Source organism: Athene cunicularia (assembly GCF_003259725.1).
Source record: "Athene cunicularia isolate RWA chromosome 9 unlocalized genomic scaffold, athCun1 chr9_part1, whole genome shotgun sequence".
Classification (NCBI taxonomy): domain Eukaryota; kingdom Metazoa; phylum Chordata; class Aves; order Strigiformes; family Strigidae; genus Athene; species Athene cunicularia.
This window is the reverse complement of record NW_020799110.1, coordinates 20,258,235-20,280,976: the sequence shown is the minus strand read 5'-3', so window position 1 is coordinate 20,280,976 and position 22,742 is coordinate 20,258,235. Positions and strand designations below refer to the sequence as shown.

Below are 22,742 nucleotides of genomic sequence, written 5' to 3'. Positions count from 1 at the left end.
GAAAAAAAAAATACACTGTTCCTGGGAAGGAGCACTCCTACAGACATCATCTAGCTCCAAACTGTGCAAGCAAGCAGGCTTTTATGCTGTACTTTACAGCAAAGGGATTGCAAGTGGGGAAAGAGAGATTTATTTGGCCTTCGCAGCAAGCCCAGGACACAGACAAATTCAAAGGGCCCAGTCGTCAGGGAAGGGAAACAACATTGATAAAAAATTCAGAATAATTAATGGTTTAGAAGAGGGAATATGTATTAATACGGGACATTTAAGTTTTAATCTTCACAGAAATTAAAAGCATATCAGAGAAACATAAACTAGAAGGAAAAAAAGAAACCTCATTTCCCCCTTTCAGCATCTTTTTAAGATCCTCTTTTCAAAAAGTTTATTCCTTCCTTTTCCAACAGAACAAGACTAGAATTAAAAGAAGAAAATGAAAATAAAACAAAAATAAAAAGCACACAAATAAAAGCTGAAAGGAAATTCAAGGTGGCTATATCCCACACAAAATGATGATGAAATTAAATGTCCACCAAGCCTAGTGTGAAGTAAAATTTCCTCACACACTGATGTGCCACTAAAACTTACTCCATTTGTTCTGGAGGGTCTTCCCCATGTTTCAGTCAGCTTGTGTGTAAGCCTATTAAAAAATTCTTGAGGCTTCTAAGAAAAAAGTAATTCAGGACAGATACCTTCCGTAAGTGATTACAAAGTTCCTGCACTGTATGAAGCCATCCCAGTCTTGTTGATGGGTTTAAGCCTTTTTTTTTTTTTTAATGCACAGCAAAGGCACAACACTTTTCTCTCGCTGGGAAGACGAAGACATACTACTGGTAGCAATAGCACTTGAAAAATGCATAGTTCATTAACAAACACAGAGCTCTGGGTGGCACATTAGCAGCACCGGGGCACAGAAGCTGCCTGAGGCTCCTGCAGCCCTGGGATGTGTGCAGAATATGCTCACATAACAAATACAGTTTGCGTTGAAGATAACATGGTTTATTTCTTCATGATATTCAGATTAAAATGTATCAATGTATTTAGCACAATACTACATTTTAGGACAAAATCATCAGTGCTTTGCAAGTCTTCATAATGTTTATTCATTATAAATAGTAAATATTTACTGAACTTTTTACATGAAAGACATTTGTTCTTTTGTTTTTTTCTTTGTATTTTTTTTCTTTTACAACACATGTTGTTGTAGAGGCTGCAACACAAAGATAATATTTCATTTTTCCATCACCCTTAAGACCAATGTGTGAACTAACCTCTGTACTGAACCTAGTCTAACTCACTACTTCATAGTCCTTAACACTAAAAGGAATGTATTTGTGTTCTGCCTCCCTCCTTGTTCCAAGAATAGAGAGAAATAAATAACACCGCCTTCCATCTTCCTCTTCCTCTCAACATCACAAAACACAAATTTATTGACATTCTAAAATGTCACAATGCAAACTTCTTGTAAACCTTGGTTCCTATAATTATATCTTCTATATTGGATATCGCTGTATAATTTAAACAAATGTCTCAAATACAGGTCCATCTCTGTATATGTCCTGTATATCACTAAAAAAAAATGTAAACGTAATCATTTCTTCGTACTGTTGCCTGAAAATTACCTTTAAATCATGATTAACAAGCTGGATTTTAGTTGTCCAGCAGACTGCAACATTTCTGTACTTTATCAACAGGAATTATGCACTGCAAAAATAAAAGTACCTGCAAAAATATAGTTCTGATTCTATCTATATGACTTTGGATGATCCCAAAGTTTGTGTGAGGTACACAGTATTGCACATTGCTAGGCAGTTGTGAAAAATCAGTCGCGTTGTTCTTGATTTTTTTTTTCTCCCGCATTTGTTCAAAAAGTTACAACGGACCAGGAAAACTCCATATACAAAAAGGTAAAATCTGTTTTTCATGTTTACACAAGATCTCATCCCTTGATAAAGCAAAACTTGTAAGTGACATTTATTGGCAATGTGATTACAAAAGCATGGTAAAGTAACCAGTAAGTTGCTCTGGAAGTCTTTTGCACTTATCCTATGCACTTCCTATGGACAGTGACATTTCCTCTTGATGACAGTTTCCAGTGTGTAAAATGAAGGAGGTTCTCCTGCCCTTGCTTCAGAAACTGAGCAGTTTTAAAGTTAGACTAAAGTCAGCACTGGATGTCAGATGAGTCAGAGTACACAGAGCTCAGCTGCTCTAAGTTTCAGAATGTTCCATTTGTCCCAATCAATGCACATTAATTTTACCAACAAAAAATGGAATGTTTTGCCAGGCAGTGATATTAAATACTGCTCTGTTTTGTATACCCACTCGTAATGAACCATGTCGCATTTATTTATTCATTATTGCTTTTGGCCTTTGTCTTCTGTATAGCTTTGTCCAGCCTTCAAAAGTCTGCTAAAAGCTATGACTGGAAAGAACATAACAAGCCTGCTTCTCTCAATGGGACTGCCCCAGTTTAGACTGCAGTGTGTTGAGAAGATCCCTCATATCCAAGCTTTGGAGTGAGACCGGAAAACAAGACCAGCTTTAACTTGAAGTGGACAGTTCATTTATGCAATATCTGGCTTCAGATAATGAAAGGCACCTGCAAAAAAGCAAAAGAAGCTTTTTAAGTCATGCTGTGACAACCTCACAGCATGGGGCCATGCCAACTACAGGTTGACATTGTCATATTTAATACTGATATATCAAAGGAAAGGGACTAATATTTTTATTCCTAGGACAAGTTTGACAAAACTCTATGTATCTGGGATTATATACTGTAATGATTCTTGAGCTGACCTCATTAAGAACATGTGTTTCTAATAGTGGAATGCCAGTGGTTATTTCATTTTGGACAACCCTTATGTTTTACCTAATGGCAATCAGGTTTCATGTCTCAACAATTAATAACATCAAGATGTTGTTGACATCACTTAAGAAAATAATTATGCAGCAGAAATCTTGCTCGAACAATCAGCTATCTCACCAGTGCACTCCACTCAGCTTTGGAGAGAAGCAGTAGTCAGCCATTAGGATCTCTGCTCATGATTTTCTTTGTTACAGACAGAAAGTACAGAGACCGTTGATAAATGGGTACAGTATTGCACTTCACAACGCAAATGTCCCGATACTCACTTTGTCCGTACTGCCCATACTGGTAGCCTGTGACAGGGTCCATGCTGTAGCCCGTGGTGCTGTAGGTCGGTGGGCAGTAGGACTGGGAGGTGGGCAGGCTGTCTAAGCTCTTCATGTGATCCAGCCGCTGGCTGCAGCTGGCTGAGACAGTGGTGGTGGGCTCCAGGCCCCCAGTTAAAGGGGACAGGGCATAATCAGTTTGGGGCTGGTGAGGCACACCACCATGGTTAGTCAGGAGTCCCATTACCTAAAAGGCAGAATAACAGAAAGAGTTAAGATATGTGAAGAACTCTATTGCTTACAGACCCAGAGGAGTTCTCAAGTCTATCATCTGATTTCCTAAAATAGACAGACTTGGTATTTGAACTATAATTTGAATAACTAATTTGGTTGGATCAGCCACCAAAGTAAAAAATGATAGCTAGCAACCAATAAAAAGTGATGCCAAGGGCAAATAAAGAAAAATAATTTAAAAAAATTATGATTTTTAGAGTGCCTGATCCCATGCCTCAGCTGGGATCACTGCAGGTGTTTATTCCTTGAGGATTCAATTATAAGAGAATAAAAAGCAAGTGTGACTTTTTAGCTACATTGTCCTGCAGGATCTACAAACACAGGAAAGCTGTCAAAAAGCTCAAACAATTATTTTTTTTCTCTCAAGATGAGCAGTTATTAAAATGGAATTAACTTGGAGTGAATCACAGCAACACTACTGATGGAAGTAACAAAGAATCCCAGCACCCAGAACATGAATGAATACGCGGGCAAGGGGCAGAGCAGCCGTAACTCCTGCTGCTGCATGCCCTGTGTGCTGGCCTGTGAAGAAATGAATGTGAAAGAGTGAAGCGCTGGTTGCAGCACCAGCTCTCAGGCTCAACCCCTGAGAGTTAGAGGACAGAAATGGTCAGGCATTCCAGATCAGCTTCAAAGTCAGCTGTGACACCCTTAATAAGCTGCTTGTACATGAACAATTATGAAATCAGCAGTTGAAATTAATTGAAAATAGATTACTGGAGAATACCCGGTTGTTGCCATAAAAGCTCAACACTCATGGCCATAAGTTCCAGTAGAAGAGGAAAAAAAAATTCAGAAGCACCTGTCCTTTCAAGCAGGAGTGAAGGAAGCTACTGCATTTGTAGTACAAAAATAATTTGCACTACAGGTTGGTGTACATTTCCTTTCCCAGCACATCTCTATAGCACAATTTGAAAATAAATATGACAGAGAATTGCTTATTTCTGCTGGAGTAAGTTGCACTTCAAAGCCTGAGAAACAGTCTGCAGCTTATAATGGATGAATGACATACAACTTCTGCCAAACCAGCATATTCTGATAATTTACAGGTTGTTTTTCCTTCAAAAAGGCATTATAAATACCCAAGATGCGCTATTTGATAATAATTTTCTTTACTGCACTTCTTACCATAAACTAAAAATAAGTTATTAAAATTGGAGTGTATTTTGTAAAGAATAAATTAATGCTCTTAAGAATGCATCTGGTTCCTAAAACTCTGATGCTTCTTCTTGAATTGTATTTATTTTCCATTGCAAAAGAAAAGGGATTATTGTAGGGAGCTTGTGGTCCAACCTCTGAGTTTTGTTTGTTTTTTAATAAATACATGAAGCAAGATCCATGATTTAAGTAGAAAGGAAAACCCTTACATGTCTGATAAGGAAAAGAGCAAGAGGCACAAGAAGAGTACTTCAAAAAGAGACACCCAGATACCGTCATCGAGAACACAACTCTGTATCAGATGCACCCAAGACATCACACAAACACACACACACACATAGAGCACTAGAATGCTCACTTCTGTTTCACTAAGCAGAAAAACATGAGTCTAACTGATGGTATTTGCTGAATGTTTCACAAACAGAAGCATTCATGCAAAAAGAAGTTTCAAAATATATCCAAAGACTTCATTTAGATAACGAAATCGTCTAACTTAAAAGTTAAAAAAACAAAAGAAGAATTTGGATTTAGACCGTAAGATATTTTCTACCCAATTCAAATAATCTTTTCAATGCACAAAACCTATTAAAACAATTTGATGTTAATAAAAAACAATATTAAAAATCTCTGGAATAATCACAGATTGAAAAATCATGTTATTTGCACAGCAACCTCAACAGCATTTTGTCCCCAAAACCCCTAAAAAGCTGAAATAACTGGGCTTTCAACTTTTCCTTCTAAAAATTGGTTCCTGAAAACTATTAAAATTTCTGAAGATTATTTTAATAGGTTTTTCTATTTTAGGAATTACAAATAATTTTCTTGTACCTTTTGAAAATTATATGGTCCTGAAAATCTAGCATGCTTAATAATCTGACATTGCATCAGCAGGATACAATATTAGAACCTATGTTCATTTAGGTCGTATTAAACCTTGTCCTTTAAAATAAACACTAATGGAGTTAAGAGAAAGATCCACAAAAAAACATAGCTTAACTTAAACATTTACATTGAAAATTACTACTCTGGAAAATATTTATGTTGGCAAGAGTATCATGGTTTTGACTACAGTTTAAAACACACATGGTTTAATCAGAAATCTGAAATAAGTGCACAGCCCTTTCCATTCCTGCCTAGCACCTACGTGATACCGGGCTTTGCCACACTCTGCTCCAAGTTCAAGACCAGGGAGAATGGGCTGGGCTCCTGTTGCCCTCACATCCCTGCTGGACTCCCAGCGGCACTCCTCTGTGTGAGCACTCTCATGTCACATGCATCTCTACCAGGACTTTTGGGACTGATTGCCTTGTTGGGTAAATAGCTATTTTACCAACTACATCCTTTAACTAAGCTTTTTTCTGTTTACTATTTTCCACAGAATACTACCCAAGACAACACTATTTGGACTTTGCCAGCAAAATCAATGAGCTCAAAAACTTTGGGATTGCAAGTTATTTTAGAGTTAGAGATTAGCCTCAAAATTTAAACCTGGATCCAGATCTGGTCTCAAAAGCCACTCAAACTTGAGTAGCATCTATATTTGGATAGACATTTATCTTCTCTGACAAATTAAATTTAGCATTTGACGAGATTTTAAATTAATTAGCAAACACCACAAGTCTTTAGTCATCTTTTGCTTAAGTGCATATGCACCTAGCAGACACTTTGGAGCAGAGCTGACACAGCTCTCTGTCTCTGAGGTGGAGAAAATCTAAATCCAAACAGTAACCACCTTCTCAGAAATGCCTTCTTCAGAGGCCTTCAGAATCATCCTGCTGTTGATTAGTAACTAAATAATTAGATTTTTGGTCGTGTCTGTTTTGAAAGCTATAAGGGAAGTAGCCTCAGGGCAGAAGTCTTTCATAAGGTATGTGCCATGACCTTATCGCCCATACAAGGAGTTACAGGAAGGGCATGGCTGACTTTCACCTAATCAATTAGAAAGCCATTAATGGGCCACAGTCTGCATGATGCTCAACACCCTCAGCTCAGTGTTGTACAAGTGACACACCAAGATCTGGATTTTGCAACTCAGATCTGCTGCTGGTATGAAACAGTATAGTTCTAAGTAAACAGATCTGATTGTCTTACAATAATTAAGGAAGAAAATACATTTATTCAAACCATATACCATCCAAATTACTGGAAAATATGTACTTCCCTCTGAGTTACTTTGGGAAAGCCAAAATAGTAATTGTCAGCCTCATTGATCTGGATCCCAAAGAAATTGAAAGAAAAATCAAGGGCTGATCTAACACTTAGAACTAAAGGCTGCTGTAACTATTCAGTTTATTTTAGAAAAGAACTCCTATAAATGAAAAAAAAAAAAAACCAAAACAACCCAAAACCCACCCAACCCCAAAAAACAACAGGCTGTAAGGTTTTTGGCTACATCTCCTCATTTTTTACAAAACACATGAAGAAACATTGACACATAGCCTTTGAGCTCATACAATAATCGTCGTATGTAATCGATAAAATAGTTCTATTAAAAACAAAGGTTCAATTAGGAATAAGCAAAGAGAACACAGTGAAGTGCAGTAACAAAACTCTACAGAAAACTTTTCAGAGAACACATCCCAAACCAATCTAAAATATTCATTAGGACAAATTCCTTGCTGGTGGGTTCAGACACAGCATCACTAGCTGAGGGTATGATCCAGAAAGAGAAACTGAATTATGAAAGCCTTACGGACCACGCACACAACATCTGGTCCATTATCACCTATTAGAAAATACTTCTATTATCAACAAAATAAAGGCCATTAAACTGAGAGAAAGCTTCTTATATCTAAATGAAACATTATGACTGTTAACATGGTTGGTATTTTAGGATGTAGGACCTACCATAGGCACAATAAAATTCTCATATGTTTTAATTCATTTACGCATGCCTGCATTTAATATGCTTTGTGACCATGTCTGCAATTAATATGATTTGTGAGAAAAGAACATGTGCAGTATTTTTTGGGTACAGTGATACATTTTTTTCCCCTCCTGCGAATGAAAGATTTAATGAAAGGAAAATTGTTGGCAGTTAACGTATTAAGTTGAACTGACAGAATCATGAGCAAACTTTAGTGGAGTTAATGATATCCTCTTATCTGACCCTGACACATTTGCAGCATGTAATTTACAGAAGCTCTGTCCAGGGAATCTTGACAAATGCTCCTAACGATGTCAGGGCAATGTTCCATTCTAATGTAAAACAGATGTGGGTCAGATACCCTCATTCATCACTAACACTGAAAATTTCAAACTCCTTCCAAGATGAATGGCATTACCTGCTGTTAACTCTTTTCACTGTAGAAAAATCTCTCAAAACCAAAATATTGCACAAGAACATAGAAAGGATGGTTATAATGCATTGGAATGAGAGATTTTAGAAGATCAATTAAAATTAATTAGCTACATGGATCTATACCTATACGATCCCAGAACCACGTTGCTGATTCTTTTTATATACGTGAATATTCCGACCAAATATATGAAGAAACCCAACAGAAAGCATTTTCATGCCAAACAGCAAGCACTGGGAACCACATATCTGGATAATGAAAACAGAAACAAATACACTGACTTAAAATATCTGATGCTCTGACCTTCTGCATACTCATACCAAATGAGACCTCAGATTGATTTCACACCACTAGACATCAGTGGAAGCTACACTGAAATTAAAGAAGGTGCAATGGTGTGCATTTAGGATAATTAAGAGGATAACTTGATCCTTCATGAATTATATTTTTATCTACAGAAGATTACCAATGTTCACAACATTATCACAGTCACGAAACTCATGTCTTTTTTTCAGGTGCTAGCTCATGGAGTCATGGGACTAGGTAACATCTCAAAACTTTTTCAGGCAGTCTCAGAGATTGTAGACTAGTGATTTTAAGCACTTGATTATGGTGATGTTACATACAACAGCTCATAACAAGCCTAAATTTGTTATTAGATTGCTCTCTGCCTTCTCCTCCCACCTTCTACTCAACTCAAAACACAAAAGCGGGATTCTGGTCATCATGAAAACCATCCCAGCTGTCACTAGCTGGGCTCTCACACACCTTCCCTCTGTAACTGGGATACGTGGCTTTGTTCTCTCTGAAAGCAAAACAAAACAAAACCACACCTTTTTTTGTTTGTTTGTTTTTAATCCAAACACTAGATATTTTTTTTGCTGGCAGATGGCCAGGGAGTGGGATCTGCATAGCTTTCACAGGAGGACTCTCACCAAACTCAACATTTGGCCCTACAGTAACACCTTTGCATGTTCTACACCTACATGCCTGGATTTACCAACAGGAAATTGCTACTAGCCATTTAGTAGCCATTAAAAGCAGTAAGTCATCCATAAATGGGGGGGGAAGATGATCGACAAGCATATCTGTAGGAATTCAACCAGTAAGGAAGGTTTTTTTTCATGAGGTTCCCAGTTAACAGTGGGGCCTCTAACATGAGGCTAATTAGCACTGGGGACAAATAAAAGTGCATTTTGCTATTTTAACCAGGGGAAATCTCTTTCTATCCCAACTCAGCACTCAGTCTTTCTTTTATAAGAAAATGACTATTACTGATATATTGGTAAAAAATTATTTTAAAAATAAAACCATTTTCTCTAGAGAGGTATGAAACTTTGAAGGAAATTGAGCCTGATACATTTGAAGATGGATACACTGCTTTCTAAGGATTGCTAAGGATGAAATTCTGCTCTTCCGGATCCCATTGCAATATATGCTTTTCACTGAATCACGTTGTGGTAATTTTAGTACCTTCTTTTTTTGAAATCTAAAATATAGAGCATAATTACAGACTCAAGAGAGCCATCTGTGATTACTCATAACAAAGCTCACATTCATGTACCAGTCCTTAATTGAATAAACATTCAAGTATTCAGATTCCTGTTGATATTTCTATTTTGTAAATTCATTAAAGAATTAGAAGTTCACCAATGCCTGCCAGTGTTATGCCCTATAAAGGGCTGAATCATACTTTCATTTAACAAATGGTTTAAACTGAATGTCTAATGTAGCAAAAGCAAAAAATTATTTTAAGGGCAGCTGTGATGCTGAATACTCAACCTGTGTGTATTCTAAATGGTAGAAATTACTATGAAGGAAGATAAGTCGGTCTTGTGAGCAATGTCATTAAAAAAGGCTTGAGAAAAAAAACAAGAAACTTCAGTTTTTTATATATATATATATTTTGTGTCCTTTTACATTTTTGTATTTATATTTTAAAATTTTATTTCTAAACATTTATTCTCATGAAGTTACAGTACAATTGGCTTCAGTTTCCAGAAGAGTTCAGAGCTTATTTTTATCTCTCTGTAAGATTTCTTAGCTGTTTTTTGAAGGCTGAAACCCCACCCACCTGCCTCAAACTTTCTGGTGTGGTGGGAATGGAGGTGGAAGTAGGCCCAGAGGAAAGTTAAGGTGGACATTCAAAATGTAAAGTCACTTGTTTATTCGTCTTGTTAGGTTAATATATTTTAGTAGTATATAATATCTATAAATGTATAGTTTAAATATTTCAATAATTACAAAACAAATAATAAATGTTATTATTCTTGCACAATAACAATTACAAAACTATTGGATCTCATCTGTTTCTATCCACTCTAGAAAGAAAAATAATCAGTTCTATTAGCTGAACTTTATTTTATTTTTTTTAACAAACAAACCCAAAACAAAAACTCGTGGTCATGAAAATGATATCATGTGAAATAACTTTCTTCCTCACAGAGAAATCCCTAACCTCTGTCTCATGTTCTTGGGTAATTAAGCGAAGAGCTCTCAAAGCCAAGTCCATTGTGACAAAGATCATGAGCTTCTCACTGGTGTGAGACTTGGATCCAAATGAAATGTTTCTGTGGGCAAACAGTTGGACAGTAATTCAACAGAAGGTATAAGAAAAAATGTAACAAATTCCTAGTTGCTTTTTACCCCGCACTCTTGACCCTCTTAATGAGGGAATACACATTTATAGCCACTGGTTCTTGTGTTTCCCTTAAAAACAGAGTTAACAAGACAATATGAACATATCTGATTCGACAGCTGCCATCAGATCCATACTTCAGGTTAATGAAAAACAAGTGCTCTCAAAGACTAAAGAAAAGAAAACTGCCTAAGATCTATCTCACCAATGAGAGTTACAGGATAATTCTTAAACTCAGGCAGTGAAAGGTTTTGACAGTAGAAGAAAGAAACCCTGAAACAGCTTGCATATCATATTTATTACTGTTCACAGAAAAGTTTGGAATTTTCTTATCAAAGTTATTCCTGAGCTCCAGGTAACGAATGGCACAAGAGCTGCAACCTTTGTTCAGGACTTACGATCTTCTACACAACCCATTCAATATTTGATCCACTTCCCATTTTGAAACTGCAGCTTTTAAAGCTACGGGTTGCCCTCGATTATGGGGGAAGACAACAAGGAAGAGGAACAAGTAGATCTGAAGTTTCCTAGGGGGCAAGGAAGAGACAGGTTACGCATGTTTGTTATTTGTTAATTGCCACGCCACCTGACTCCACCAGCAGTCCGAAACGGCACGCTTCAAAATCAGCTAACTGCCTGAACCGCCTGGTGTAGGGCAAACTCTGCTGCTTTGTCACTAATAAAAAGCACATGACAAGGTCAGGGGATGCCCATGTACACCGGAAAAGGCTTTTGCCTTATCTTAAATTAAGCAGTTCAAAATATTGATATCCTGTCTTAAAGAACAATCTGCTCTCTAGTAAGACTGTACACCTGCAGCTGCGAGACAAATGTTTTTGCGGTCACCCTTCTGCTTTTCGATGAACCAGTGATGACTGTCAATGCCAGGATCAGAAAGTGATGTGCTAATTCAAAAGCATGCTTAAGTCCTGTACACACATATTAACACATAGATATGATATCCCCTAATATTTCTGAGTTAACAAATGTTTGTTAAAAGAAAATGCACTGAGCAACTGAAGCCTAATTTGAAAAGGAAATACAATATTCCCATAAATGTATGCATGAAAGCCAAGAAGCTGCATAATAGGCATAGAAAACATAAAAATATGCAATTTACATATATTACACACTAATAATCTCTGTTCTGACATTATATTTAAAGAGCTCTGGCTGAGATGACGTGCTTGCAGTTGGGTTGCTTTTTTATGAAATAAGAACAAGGACACTCCTGGCTACCAGCTCCCTGAGACATTAGTCTCTGTCTTATTCCTGCAGAAGTCAACCCTTTGCAGGTCTGTAAGACAGAGGTTCTCTCACCACAGCCAGGTAGTAACAAGTAAACCAGATGAACAAGGAGAATAATCAGTCATCTGGAAGAAATCTGCAGATCTTGTTTTGATGTTAAAAAGTGGTAAATATTAACAAGGTGGGACTCTTTCTGTTCTCTTACTCTTTTAAACAAGAACAACAACATTTTATTACCCAGTCTGCAAGACAGGTATGTTGTGGAGCACTCTGCTTCCTAAAACTGGCCAATACATACAGTTTTCTCTAACTTCCAAATTCAAGGCTAACATAATAAAAATAAAATTACAGTACCCTAGCCATCTCTGTGTGCCCTCTGCCTTCACCCAGTGCTTGCCTTGAACAACATATTTGTCTATCATATTCAAGAACAAAGTTAGAAAGGAAACATACTGCATGGAAAATAAAGCTTCCCTGGGGGATCTGTGTGTCAGACCCTCATTTAGAATAAATGGAAGTCAAAGGGAAAAAGAAGGTTTAAATCTGGTAAGAATATGAACCCGTGAATCTTAATATTGGATTTTGTTCTACACATTCTAAGAGGGGTTTTTTTAAATCACAAAAGATTATTTGGGCTTCAAAGTCTCCCCTCCCCCTAAAGTCACCATAAATTCAGCTTTACACACAGAATGTCCAGAGTGCTTGCCTGCGAGAGAGACATGGATGGGCGGAAACATTATGTTAATTGCTCACACACCCAGATTTATTGTGGTCAAAAATCCACTGGCTAGTAAAAAGACCCTCTTTCTCATCTAAATTCCACGCACACAGGCAGGGCACTGCAACATGCCCACTCAGCGGAAAACTCCTGTTTCTTTTTCTTCATGAAATCCCCAGTGCAAAACACTCTTTTGACTTTGCGACTGCCGCTACCTCAGCTGCTCGGTCAGCACCTGGGTGCCTGCAGGAAGAGCCCCAAGGACGTTATGCCAGGGGGATGTCCTGTGACACACCCCACAACTAAGGGGTATTTCACACACCGTAACATTGCAACATAGCCTGAGGGTCTTTCAGGCATAAAGGCATTCTCTGTTTTGCTACAGTCCCACAATTTGTTGCACACATAATTTACGTACCTGAGGCTACATCACTCCCTTATATCTAAACACAATGTCTAGGTATGTCACTTTATTCATACATACAGTTTATATATAGATATATACGTGTGTGTGTGTGTGTGTGTGTGTGTATATATATATATATAAAAATATCATTGTTTAGGCCCCAAAACTGTTTTAGAAGAGCTCTTGATGACACTGCATGAATTTAGGGCTGGGTTTTTTGTTTGTTTGATGGAAAGATCTTGAACAGCCAGTGAAGGTAATCATTCAGTTCTGAAAAGCTGTTCAAAATCTAAATGGATATAAACAATCTCCTGTATGCATTCAGTGATGAACCCACGATGGCAACTTTCAAGTGATCAGCCTCCTCCTAGTTCTATTGGTAGAGACGCAGGATGGGGCCAGGAGCTCTAAGCACTGGGGTAGAAAAAGGTTTCAAAAGTCTAAAGAAAAAAAAAACCAAAACAACAGAAGTATCTTAGCGTAAAGACAGGGCTGGGTGTAAAGAAGCACATTAACAGATTAAAGTCATCTAATCTGCTTCAGGATCTCCTTTTGATTATATCAAACCTCAAATCAGCAAGACTTTGTGGTGAGGAAACCTGGCCTCACTTTTTTCTCCCACTTTGCCCAGACATCACAAGATTTCTTTACTGTTGCACTCTACTTCAGTGTCACAGACAATATAAGCTTTGTGAAAGGAAAAAAAAAAGGAAAAAAAATCCAACACAATTTCCATAGCCAGAACCAACATACATTTAAACTGACACTAACAACTACTTTTGATGGATTAACACTGAATCTCCAAAAGATACTTATGACAAAAATATGGAAGCCTTGCACACTACAAAACTGGCCATTAAAAATATTTTTTAAAAATGAAACAACAAATAAAATGTCATGGCTTTTGTTGGAGACTGAGTTTAGAAATCAGAATTCTTTAGAACAAAATCCATTCAAGTCTTCTTGGAAGTATATCCGCTTGTTTTTCTGTTGGTATTTTTTTCCTGAGGTTTCAAGCCATAAAGTTTTGTACCCCACTCTATGCTATAGGAATCTGTGAAACTTAATTACATTTACCGTTACAAAAAAGGGTTTATGAACTTTTGCCTTTGGGCAAAAATGTTTATTTCATTGCCTTTGTTATTCATTCTTTTCAACTCCAGTGCCTTTGAACTTTTCAGCTGCACAGAGTTATCACCGTTGCACAGGAACCAGGAACTGTACTCCCGAGATGCAAACCACAAGTTGAAGAAAACGAAGGAGGCAAAGATATACGAGTCGTTATTTTGGCCACCCTTTGTGCCATTAAAATCTCATTTTCTGCCTATTAGAATGCCCTCTCCCTGCTTAGGCAGTGGTGATAGTCAGTGATTAGTGTGTAATTGAGTATAATTGTCTTTTCACTTTTCATTTGTGTCATTCTGAGCTTCTCTCTGTTTTTCTAACCACTGAGAGGAAAAAAAGGGTAGAAAGCAGATAAAGCTGTTAAAACTCTCACTTTCAGCCCTGAAGAGATTCCTGATCGTAATTATAGATTGCATCCTCTTTGTGACTTCTCAGAATTTAGTGGACATCTTTTTCCAAGCACCTGGGCAAAGCTCTCACTAATAAAATAAACTACCATCTATTCAAGCTTTAACTAATAACGTCAGCTTCAGACAGATGCTGCGTGCAGGAAAATTTAACCAACCTTTTGACACTCAATTATCAAGGCAATTTATTAACATGATTTCCTAAAAAGAGCTCACGCAAATTAGAAAAACAATTATGGTATTCCTGCATTTATATATTGCCAAAGAGCAGTTATACTCCTAATTTATGCATTTATAACTCGATTATAGCTCATCTCAATGCACACTGCTCAGCCCTTGGAACTCTCCTCATACAGCTTGCCTGTAATTTTTCTGGATTGTTCAGTAAAACCTTGGTGAGATTATCTTGAAGAGATATCTTATTTTCAGAAAAACTACACGATCTACTTTCTGTACCTAGCTATGGATCTTCATGAGAATAGCAGTACATTACAAACGCTTGACAACTGAATGTAAACATGAAGCCTGCATGATTACATTATAAATAACTTGAAATTAAATATAAGCTATGACTCTTGATTCAGCCAGTAGGAGGAAAAAAATTTAAAAAAAAAAAAAAAAAAAAGGAAACTAGCAAACTGAAATCATGTGGCTTGTATAAAGAATACATTATGGTTTAAATTTGGCAATTCATTATACTGTGGCCTGAGGGAATAGACTCTTTGGTTCTGGTATACAGCAAATCCTCTGTCTGAAAACACAGGACTGACCTGAGGTGAAAGGCCATTGCCAATGGCAGGGTTCATGGGATTTGAGGGCCCGGATGGAGGCACAAAGCTGTCTGTATAGCTGGAAAATCCATGCCTGGTGCTGGGTAGGCAATAGGCAGAGCTGCTCTCTGGATTCGAAGGGAGGCTGCTTTGGTGTACAGTGCTTGGAGGGAGAGGCTGAGGTCTATGGACAGTACTGCTTGGATCAGACACAGCTAGAAGCAAAAGAAACATGTTGATATGTTTTCCTCCTTTTTTCTGACGTAATAAATTCATTACATGAAGCTCAACTTGACAGAATTGCATCAGGATCTGCATCTAAATACTAGTTAAGTAGAAAGGTAAATATTTAATATTGCCAGATATTTAACTGGCCTGTAAGATTACACAAAAATTCTTAAATAGACTGTAAAAGTCATAACAGACACATGCAGTTTTCAGACAATCCTTAGCAGGCACATATCATTCAGAATTGATACAGCAATATATTTTATATATGTATATATGCACATAAAAAAGAAGGGGAAAGCTTTATTTGCTTAGAAGACTGGTAAAAGGCTTTCCCATCCTGGTCACAGTGCAAAAATTCTGCCATGGTTTGTAGTGAACATGGCAATAGATGGGAGAAGCCTTGGGCTTTGAAAAATTCCCTTAATTAGAACAACCACCAACAGTTAGGATCCAAATCTCAAGGAGGGAGCAAGAAAAATACAGTAACTTGTTTTATAAAATCTGACATGCAAGATTTTTCTTTAGATCTAGCACAGCATAGATTTGAGGCTCTATTCCTGCCCCCCAATCCATCAAAAGTTCACCGAATTGCTGATAACATTAATACAAATTTTTACCATACTGAGACTTGCTACTGAGCTGAAATAAGACAGTCTGAATAGCTGTTTTTTCCAACATCAGATAATATTCAGAGTACTTACTTACAGAGGTTTCCAGTGCACCATCATTGAAAGCAACAAAAGACAACAGAATGCAACTGCTGCCTCCTTCCCCACCACGCTGGGCACTCTCAGCGCAGGAGGCCAATGTAAGGGTAGGGTAGGGAAGTGCCTACCTCGCTTTACCAGCGCTGCACCTCTGCCATGCAGGAGGCAGGTATTCCTCTAGCTAGCACCATTTACATGTAACCAGCCCTTTCTTCCAGCAAAACAAACCTGAGTTCTTAATGCTTTAAATAAGCAGGCTTTCAAGGTCCTGCCTGACCTGAAATTAGGCAACACCCCTTCTTCTACATTAGAGAAGAAAATATTTCTACAATTAATCAACACAGGAAATCCCCCAATAACATTATTTTAACCAAGTACCTGTTCGCTACTGTACCTTGCGGTATGGAGGTGGGTTGGTAAGAGGGCTCAGAGAGCTGGTATGTTGGCAAAGTTGGCATGGCACTGGGTGGAAATCCTCCTGGGATCAGATGGTTGAAAGCCATCAGTTGATTGGCTCCTGCCTGTTTCCTCCATCTAGCACGACGGTTACTAAACCAGACCTACAAATGTTTTAATTAGGGACATTTGATTTTTGTACATTTAGTATGTGTGCATGAGAAATAATGGCATTGTGTTTCAAATGCATTCAGTGTCTGAGATGAGAGATACAGAAGATGCGCACTGGGCTCAGAGCTCCTAGACAAGAAAGAAGCCCTTGGCACACTTTTCCATGGTTCAACAGACAGGACACAGGAATCCTAAAAGTTTCCTCTCAAATATAGCCCCTCCCAAAAAATAAGATGACTAGTACTTTCAAGCTTTTGAATACTTTTAATAGTTATCCTTATTGTGCCAGATTTAATGAGAAAGAGAAAACATCTCTTGTCTTTGTATTTAATTTGCTGACAAGTTAGGGGTATCACTTAATGCACTGTTGAAAGGTGCTTGTACTTACATATTGCCCTAGTGATCAACAGAACTTTTAACTTTTAATTTAAAAAATACAGGCCCAGTGTACAAAACACAAATCCCTACCAGCAAGTTTTCATGTATTCACATATGTACAAAACATCTCTTAAAAACGTGACATTAACAGTAGATCAGAATTTCACTATGAGATTAGCATTTCAGAACCACTCTGAACCCTGTTCCCAGGACAGAGTACTAAGAAGGTGGGGTTTAAATTAGCAGGACCCTCTACCTATAAATCTGCTTTCCTTCACATTATTGTCAGTTCATGTTTTAAGTTTTTAAGTCTTGGATGGCTCTTATTGCTTCTAAGAAAGGAAGAGGCTAGACTTCACAAATGCAGACGTAGTAAGAGTTGTAAAACACATAGGTTTATGTGTATATTATAGTGATAACATGCCACAAACTGGAAGGGCAACCAGCCCCAGCAGGGGTGCCTGGACCAATGTGCATGTACACTGCCCTGCTGCAGATTTAGAACAACTTCTAGATTACAGCACTCAGGTCGATGAGGTGGAACATCACAGAAGAGAAAGGTTGGTTGAGATAAGGGAGGCTACACACGTTTGTAAACAAGGAGACAATTACTCAATTGTACACCCTGAGGCAGCTGCAATGATCATCCCTGGATACTATCAATTAGATAAGACTGTAACTGAGTCCCAGCATCTGACAAGGTACACCTGCACAGCCTCTAAGGCAGTCGGGTCTGAGAGCCACTGAGGTACCTTAGCTGATGAGCCACGTGTAGATACATTTGTAAAAGTGAGTTGGGTCTCAGATCTGTCAACCTTCCTGCAAGCAGTCCATGCTGGCTTATGAACCAGCCATCACAGTCTGGATTTCTAGGTGTAGCGTGATTTACAGACCATGAGTAGCCCTTACACGAGAGTGTAACAATGTTTTGGACTACACTGTGGGCTTCCCCTCCACTTGCTATTTCATAGCAGGAGCAGTGGGACTAACTGGGCCATCTGGTTTCTGATGTGGGCCATCTGTCACCACGTAGCTTGATCTGACTTCATCCTTTTCAGAATGAGATGCTTAGTTCACACAGCTGCCTCCTCTTTTGGCCACAAAGTCTACTCCTCAATTACACACTCCCACTCCAGTTTAAGATTCAGGACAGAAGGATAGATGGAGCCTCTGTTCTACCTCAGGAATCCCTCTCTTGTTTTTTTTGCTGTACCCTCTGCCTCCACATGAACCATTTCTAAAAACAGCTGGTAGAGACAAGGTACCAGGGTGGAGATGCAAGACCTGCAATAAGCAATAGTTGAGGATGCGTTTAGATTCAGCAGTATTTTTTTTTTTACTTTCTCATCCCATAGATATCTACATTCTTTTTCACCTCTCTCCTTACCCTTTGCTTCCCTCACTGACATTTAAGTCTAAATTTCTTATTTACTCCTCACAGACTCCTCCTACCTGCTTATGTCTCCCAAAGCCCACCAGTGACACACTCCTGCAGCAGTATCTTTAGAAGACAACCAAGAAGAAGGAAAAAGGGGCAAGACACACTGAAGAGGGAGGAAGAGGCTTTGCTAAAGAACCAAAGAGCACTTAGGAAGGATAATGGGGGTCAGAGACTGAGCAGGGAACAGCAAACACACGCTGTAATTAGCCTACCCAGGTCATTAACTATGGCTTTCTCCATGATACTCTCCCTTCTTCAGGTCAAGAGGGTTATCTGATGATCTCCAAATGCTTTGGGAACACTAACTGGACTATACTACATGAGTGGATTTCACTGAGGAAAACGAGGTAACAAAATTTTGCCTTTAAGCCTTAGATCGTTATTAAAATAAGTATTCAGTAGTAAGTGATCTGCAATAATGCCAATTTTAATGCTTTTGTTTACAGATAGATTTTGGCTCATTTTATAGATTTGCATTTTTCCAGAACCTATACCAGATAGATATTCCCCGAAACATAGATAACATCCCTGAAAGGAACACACTCAATGGTATCAAAAATTCTACAGCAGCCCTGTGATGAATGTACTTGCACAGAGCTCTGTTGCCACATGGAGTCACATTAAATTAAGTGGGACTCTGCAAGGGTGCAGAAACTTGCTTGGGCTATACAGAAACAAGGCTATGTATTACCACCTTGGTCCCACATGACTGAGTCATGCTAAATGGGTGCTACTTGACTGACACCCATGTCACATGCTGCCGGCACAGCCATGGCTCCAGGTCTGTCAGCCACTGCCACTCCACACTGCCTTGCTGCCCCATCAGCTGCAGAACACACCTGCTGCTGTTTGCCCTGGCTTCTTACTTTCCCCAGATGGCAGGAAGGCAGATGGCACCTGACTAGCACCCGAGTTAGTCCAAGATTAACCCACCAAAATCCCTTGAACAAATTCAAAACTGCAGAGCAAGTCTTATTGCCATTAATACCACATGCACTCATGACTACAGAACAGTAGAGGCACATAAAATAAATTAAACCCCAACAAAAATCAACACAGTAAGCACCAGGGGTCAGATCCATATATGTCCTTGTTTCCCCTTGATTTTAATGGGCTTTGGACCTGCATTAGTAAAAATATTAAGAAGAATTTATCATTAAAATGACCATAAGTATGGCCTCAACTAACATGTTTTTACAAACGAACAAACCAAAGCTCTGAATCTGTAATTCTGGATGTTTCAACACATTAGCTTTTACTATTGTTACTATTTAGTATCATGGTCTTGCCATTTTCACATGGTGGCCTGTATTTAAAACACGATGCATACGACCTAGGACCATGAAGGCTTGAGATTTGGCTTGCAACTGTGTTGAACTCCCATTTTATAGCAGGTAACTGCAGATTTCAGGTATTGTGATGGAACACAAAGAAGAAATTATGTAACAGTAAGTCAGGGGAAAAAAATAAATATGAATAAAATGAAAGGGCAGAGTTAAAAAGGTAATCAGTTTTGGAAAATGAAAAAAACCTATTCAAAATGAAACATTTTATTGACATTTTATGTAATGTTTGTTAAAGGGAGTCAGATCCTAAACTTTATTCAGTAGTGGTTATATGCTTTCTATGTTAACTGAAATGATTTTTTAAAAATCATGGTATTTCACTTAGACTATGTTCAGCTGCCTTCACTTACTCTCAACAGCTCAGGATTTTTTTAAAATTTTTTTAATTTTTAAAATCAGCACATATCATGAAGAATCCATGTGCACTATTACTACTAATTAAAGAAATCTTGAAAAAGTTTGCCAACATCAAGCTAAGACTTAAAAATAAATCTAGTCACCACAAACCAATGTATCTGCTTAGAAACATATTGTAAACACCTGGGGAAATATTTTCTTTTGTTTGTACATTTCCAACATGATTTAAACACAATATCCTCTCATGATCAGAAAATTTCAACTTCCACCAACATGACAAAACCCTCAGCATGACAAAATCCTCATCTTATGAGTGGCCTTTTTGAATCTAGCAGGTCCCCATAGGATGCTTCTGTTCTCCTACACCCTCCCTCCCTTCTGAGAGGGAAGAGATCACCACCTAGATGCAGAGATGCTCCAAGTAAAATGCAGCCCCTGGTGAAGATCACAAGTGACATACTGTGCAAAAGTGCCGGCCTGGAGTGGGCACAACAGAAAACCAACTCTAAACTATCTACGTCTACTTAATCTGACAAACTAATGTATGGTGTGTTGCCTTCCCCAGCAACAGCATGGATCTCAGTGGAAGGCAGACCAACCCTAGACAGTACTTCAAATGACCACTGTCACACTGAATTACCCCATGGAAGCAAAAGCAGTGGCTAAGCAAGCTACTGCATTTTGAAGACTCAAAATACAGCGTTCTTACACAAACACTACTCTGTGTGTTCTTCAGGAATATGCTCTGCTTGTGTAGGTAAAACATGCAGGAGCTCTAAACTAGGTCAGCATCATGCTAGGTGCTGTGCAAATGCAGACACGGACAGAGGAAACGTGGTTTGATGACAGACCCAAGCATCCAAAAGAAATGTCTGCACCAGAAGCCAACTCACATTCATTTTAGTGATGCTCTGGCTCCCCAGTTTCTATGTCACTTTCGAAGATGGAATGTAAATTACCCAGATGATATGGAAACAAAATTGAAACCCAGAGTCTGGCCAAAATTTACATCTCAAAAACAGAAGAGGATGAGATTTAGAGCAAAGGGGGGAAAAAAAAAAAAAAAAAAAAAAAAAAAAAAATTTTTCAATCATCTGGAACTGGACTGATCAAAAAAGAAATGACTCCATGACAGAATATTAAAAAAAGGATTTTGACTGATGTAGAATGGATGAGGTGAACTAATAGGCTTCTCCCATCTCTATTTTCTCATATGTAGATCCTGCCTTTTATTATCATTTTTTCTTTAAGTAGTTTGCAAGTGATCATGCCAACATCTTATTTTGTTGATCTCAACAGGATATTCTTTAAAAGATGCATTTATTCACTTGGGAACACACTAGTGTAATTAGCCTTGACATTTCAACAGTCTGATCATAAACACAGAGTGTTCTATGTGCTTTTAAGGAAAAAAGATCTCTGATCCTACAGGGCAAAACATTTGAGATGTGAATTTTGCAGAAAACCCGTGGATATTTTGTTATACACAGCCCTGACCATTGCAAGCATGTGTGCCAAAAACACACAAAGTCAAAAGACTGATGTATTGCTAGCGGCACTTCTAATTTTAGACATAGGGGTTTTCTGTTTTTTTCCCCCTTCTGCCTTATGATATTTTTCATGGTAACTGCCTCTCCCATTCCCCTATTCCCCGCCTCTCCCTTCCCCCAAAATTCACATGTTCAAAATAAATCTGACCATCCTGCAAGCAGGAGTCCTTGGTGGGCGTGCCACCAGGGAATGCATTTGGGGGGTGCCTGAAGCGGTGGGGCTGCCTGGCAAAGAGAGGGGGCTGCAGGAGGAAACTGCTAATGGAGCTGGGCTGCACCAGCCAGGGCAGAGCTGACACCGCTACCCTTGTGAAACACAGCAGTGTGACTTGTAAAGACACCCACAGTGTCCAGTCCTTCTGATGCCAGACCTACGCTTACTGCAGCAGCCTTCAGAGCAGTCTGTGCAGGGGCACTTTCACCCTCTCACCAGGCCAACACCCCTGCGACCAGCACTTGTGCCTGCCTGACCCTACTGGGAGTTCATTCAGAGAACAGAAAACAGCAGGGGAAAAAAAGAAAATATTTTTCTTCTTCCCTTTCATTTTATTGCAGTAGGGTGAATTTCCATCCCGGCTCGCCATGGTATCAGATGAGCTCCAGGGAGCACTACCAGAGAGTAGTTGTAGAAATGAGAAAGACTAATAACAGAATTGCTTTTTAGCAACAACTACCTGGTAAATTGGCTTCACTGCAACACCTGCACACCCCCAGCCTCACAGGAATAAGGCTACACAGAGGATCAGGCCACGGGCAGGCTTGTTTTCTCACAGTGGAGCTGCTCCCCTGCCAAGCGCAGCCTGCCGAGATCACCAGCGGGAACATCAGGATGCTGTGGGCTCTGTGGAGAGCCTGCCAGGAGCTGTGATTCAAGGCAATGGGAAATCATGCTGGTTGGGATACAGACAGTTATCAATGTGAGGGAAACCAGAGTTCTTTTAAACGGGGCCGAGAAGAACCTTTTCAGCAT

General features: G+C 38.7%; 1 protein-coding gene across 1 annotated transcript in view; it reads right to left on the bottom strand.

Moving 5' to 3' along the window:
- Nucleotides 1-1,085: 1,085 nt before the first annotated feature.
- The window catches only part of PAX3 (paired box 3), a 107,073-nt gene continuing 85,416 nt past the window's right edge, over nucleotides 1,086-22,742 (bottom strand). Inside the window, exons 6-9 of the mRNA XM_026855005.1 lie at nucleotides 16,528-16,693; nucleotides 15,196-15,410; nucleotides 3,133-3,379; nucleotides 1,086-2,599 (exon numbers count right to left, since the gene is read on the bottom strand). Of these exons, the coding sequence (XP_026710806.1) occupies nucleotides 2,565-2,599; nucleotides 3,133-3,379; nucleotides 15,196-15,410; nucleotides 16,528-16,693 (663 nt within the window). The 3' untranslated portion in view covers nucleotides 1,086-2,564. The remainder of the gene's footprint in view (nucleotides 2,600-3,132; nucleotides 3,380-15,195; nucleotides 15,411-16,527; nucleotides 16,694-22,742) is intronic.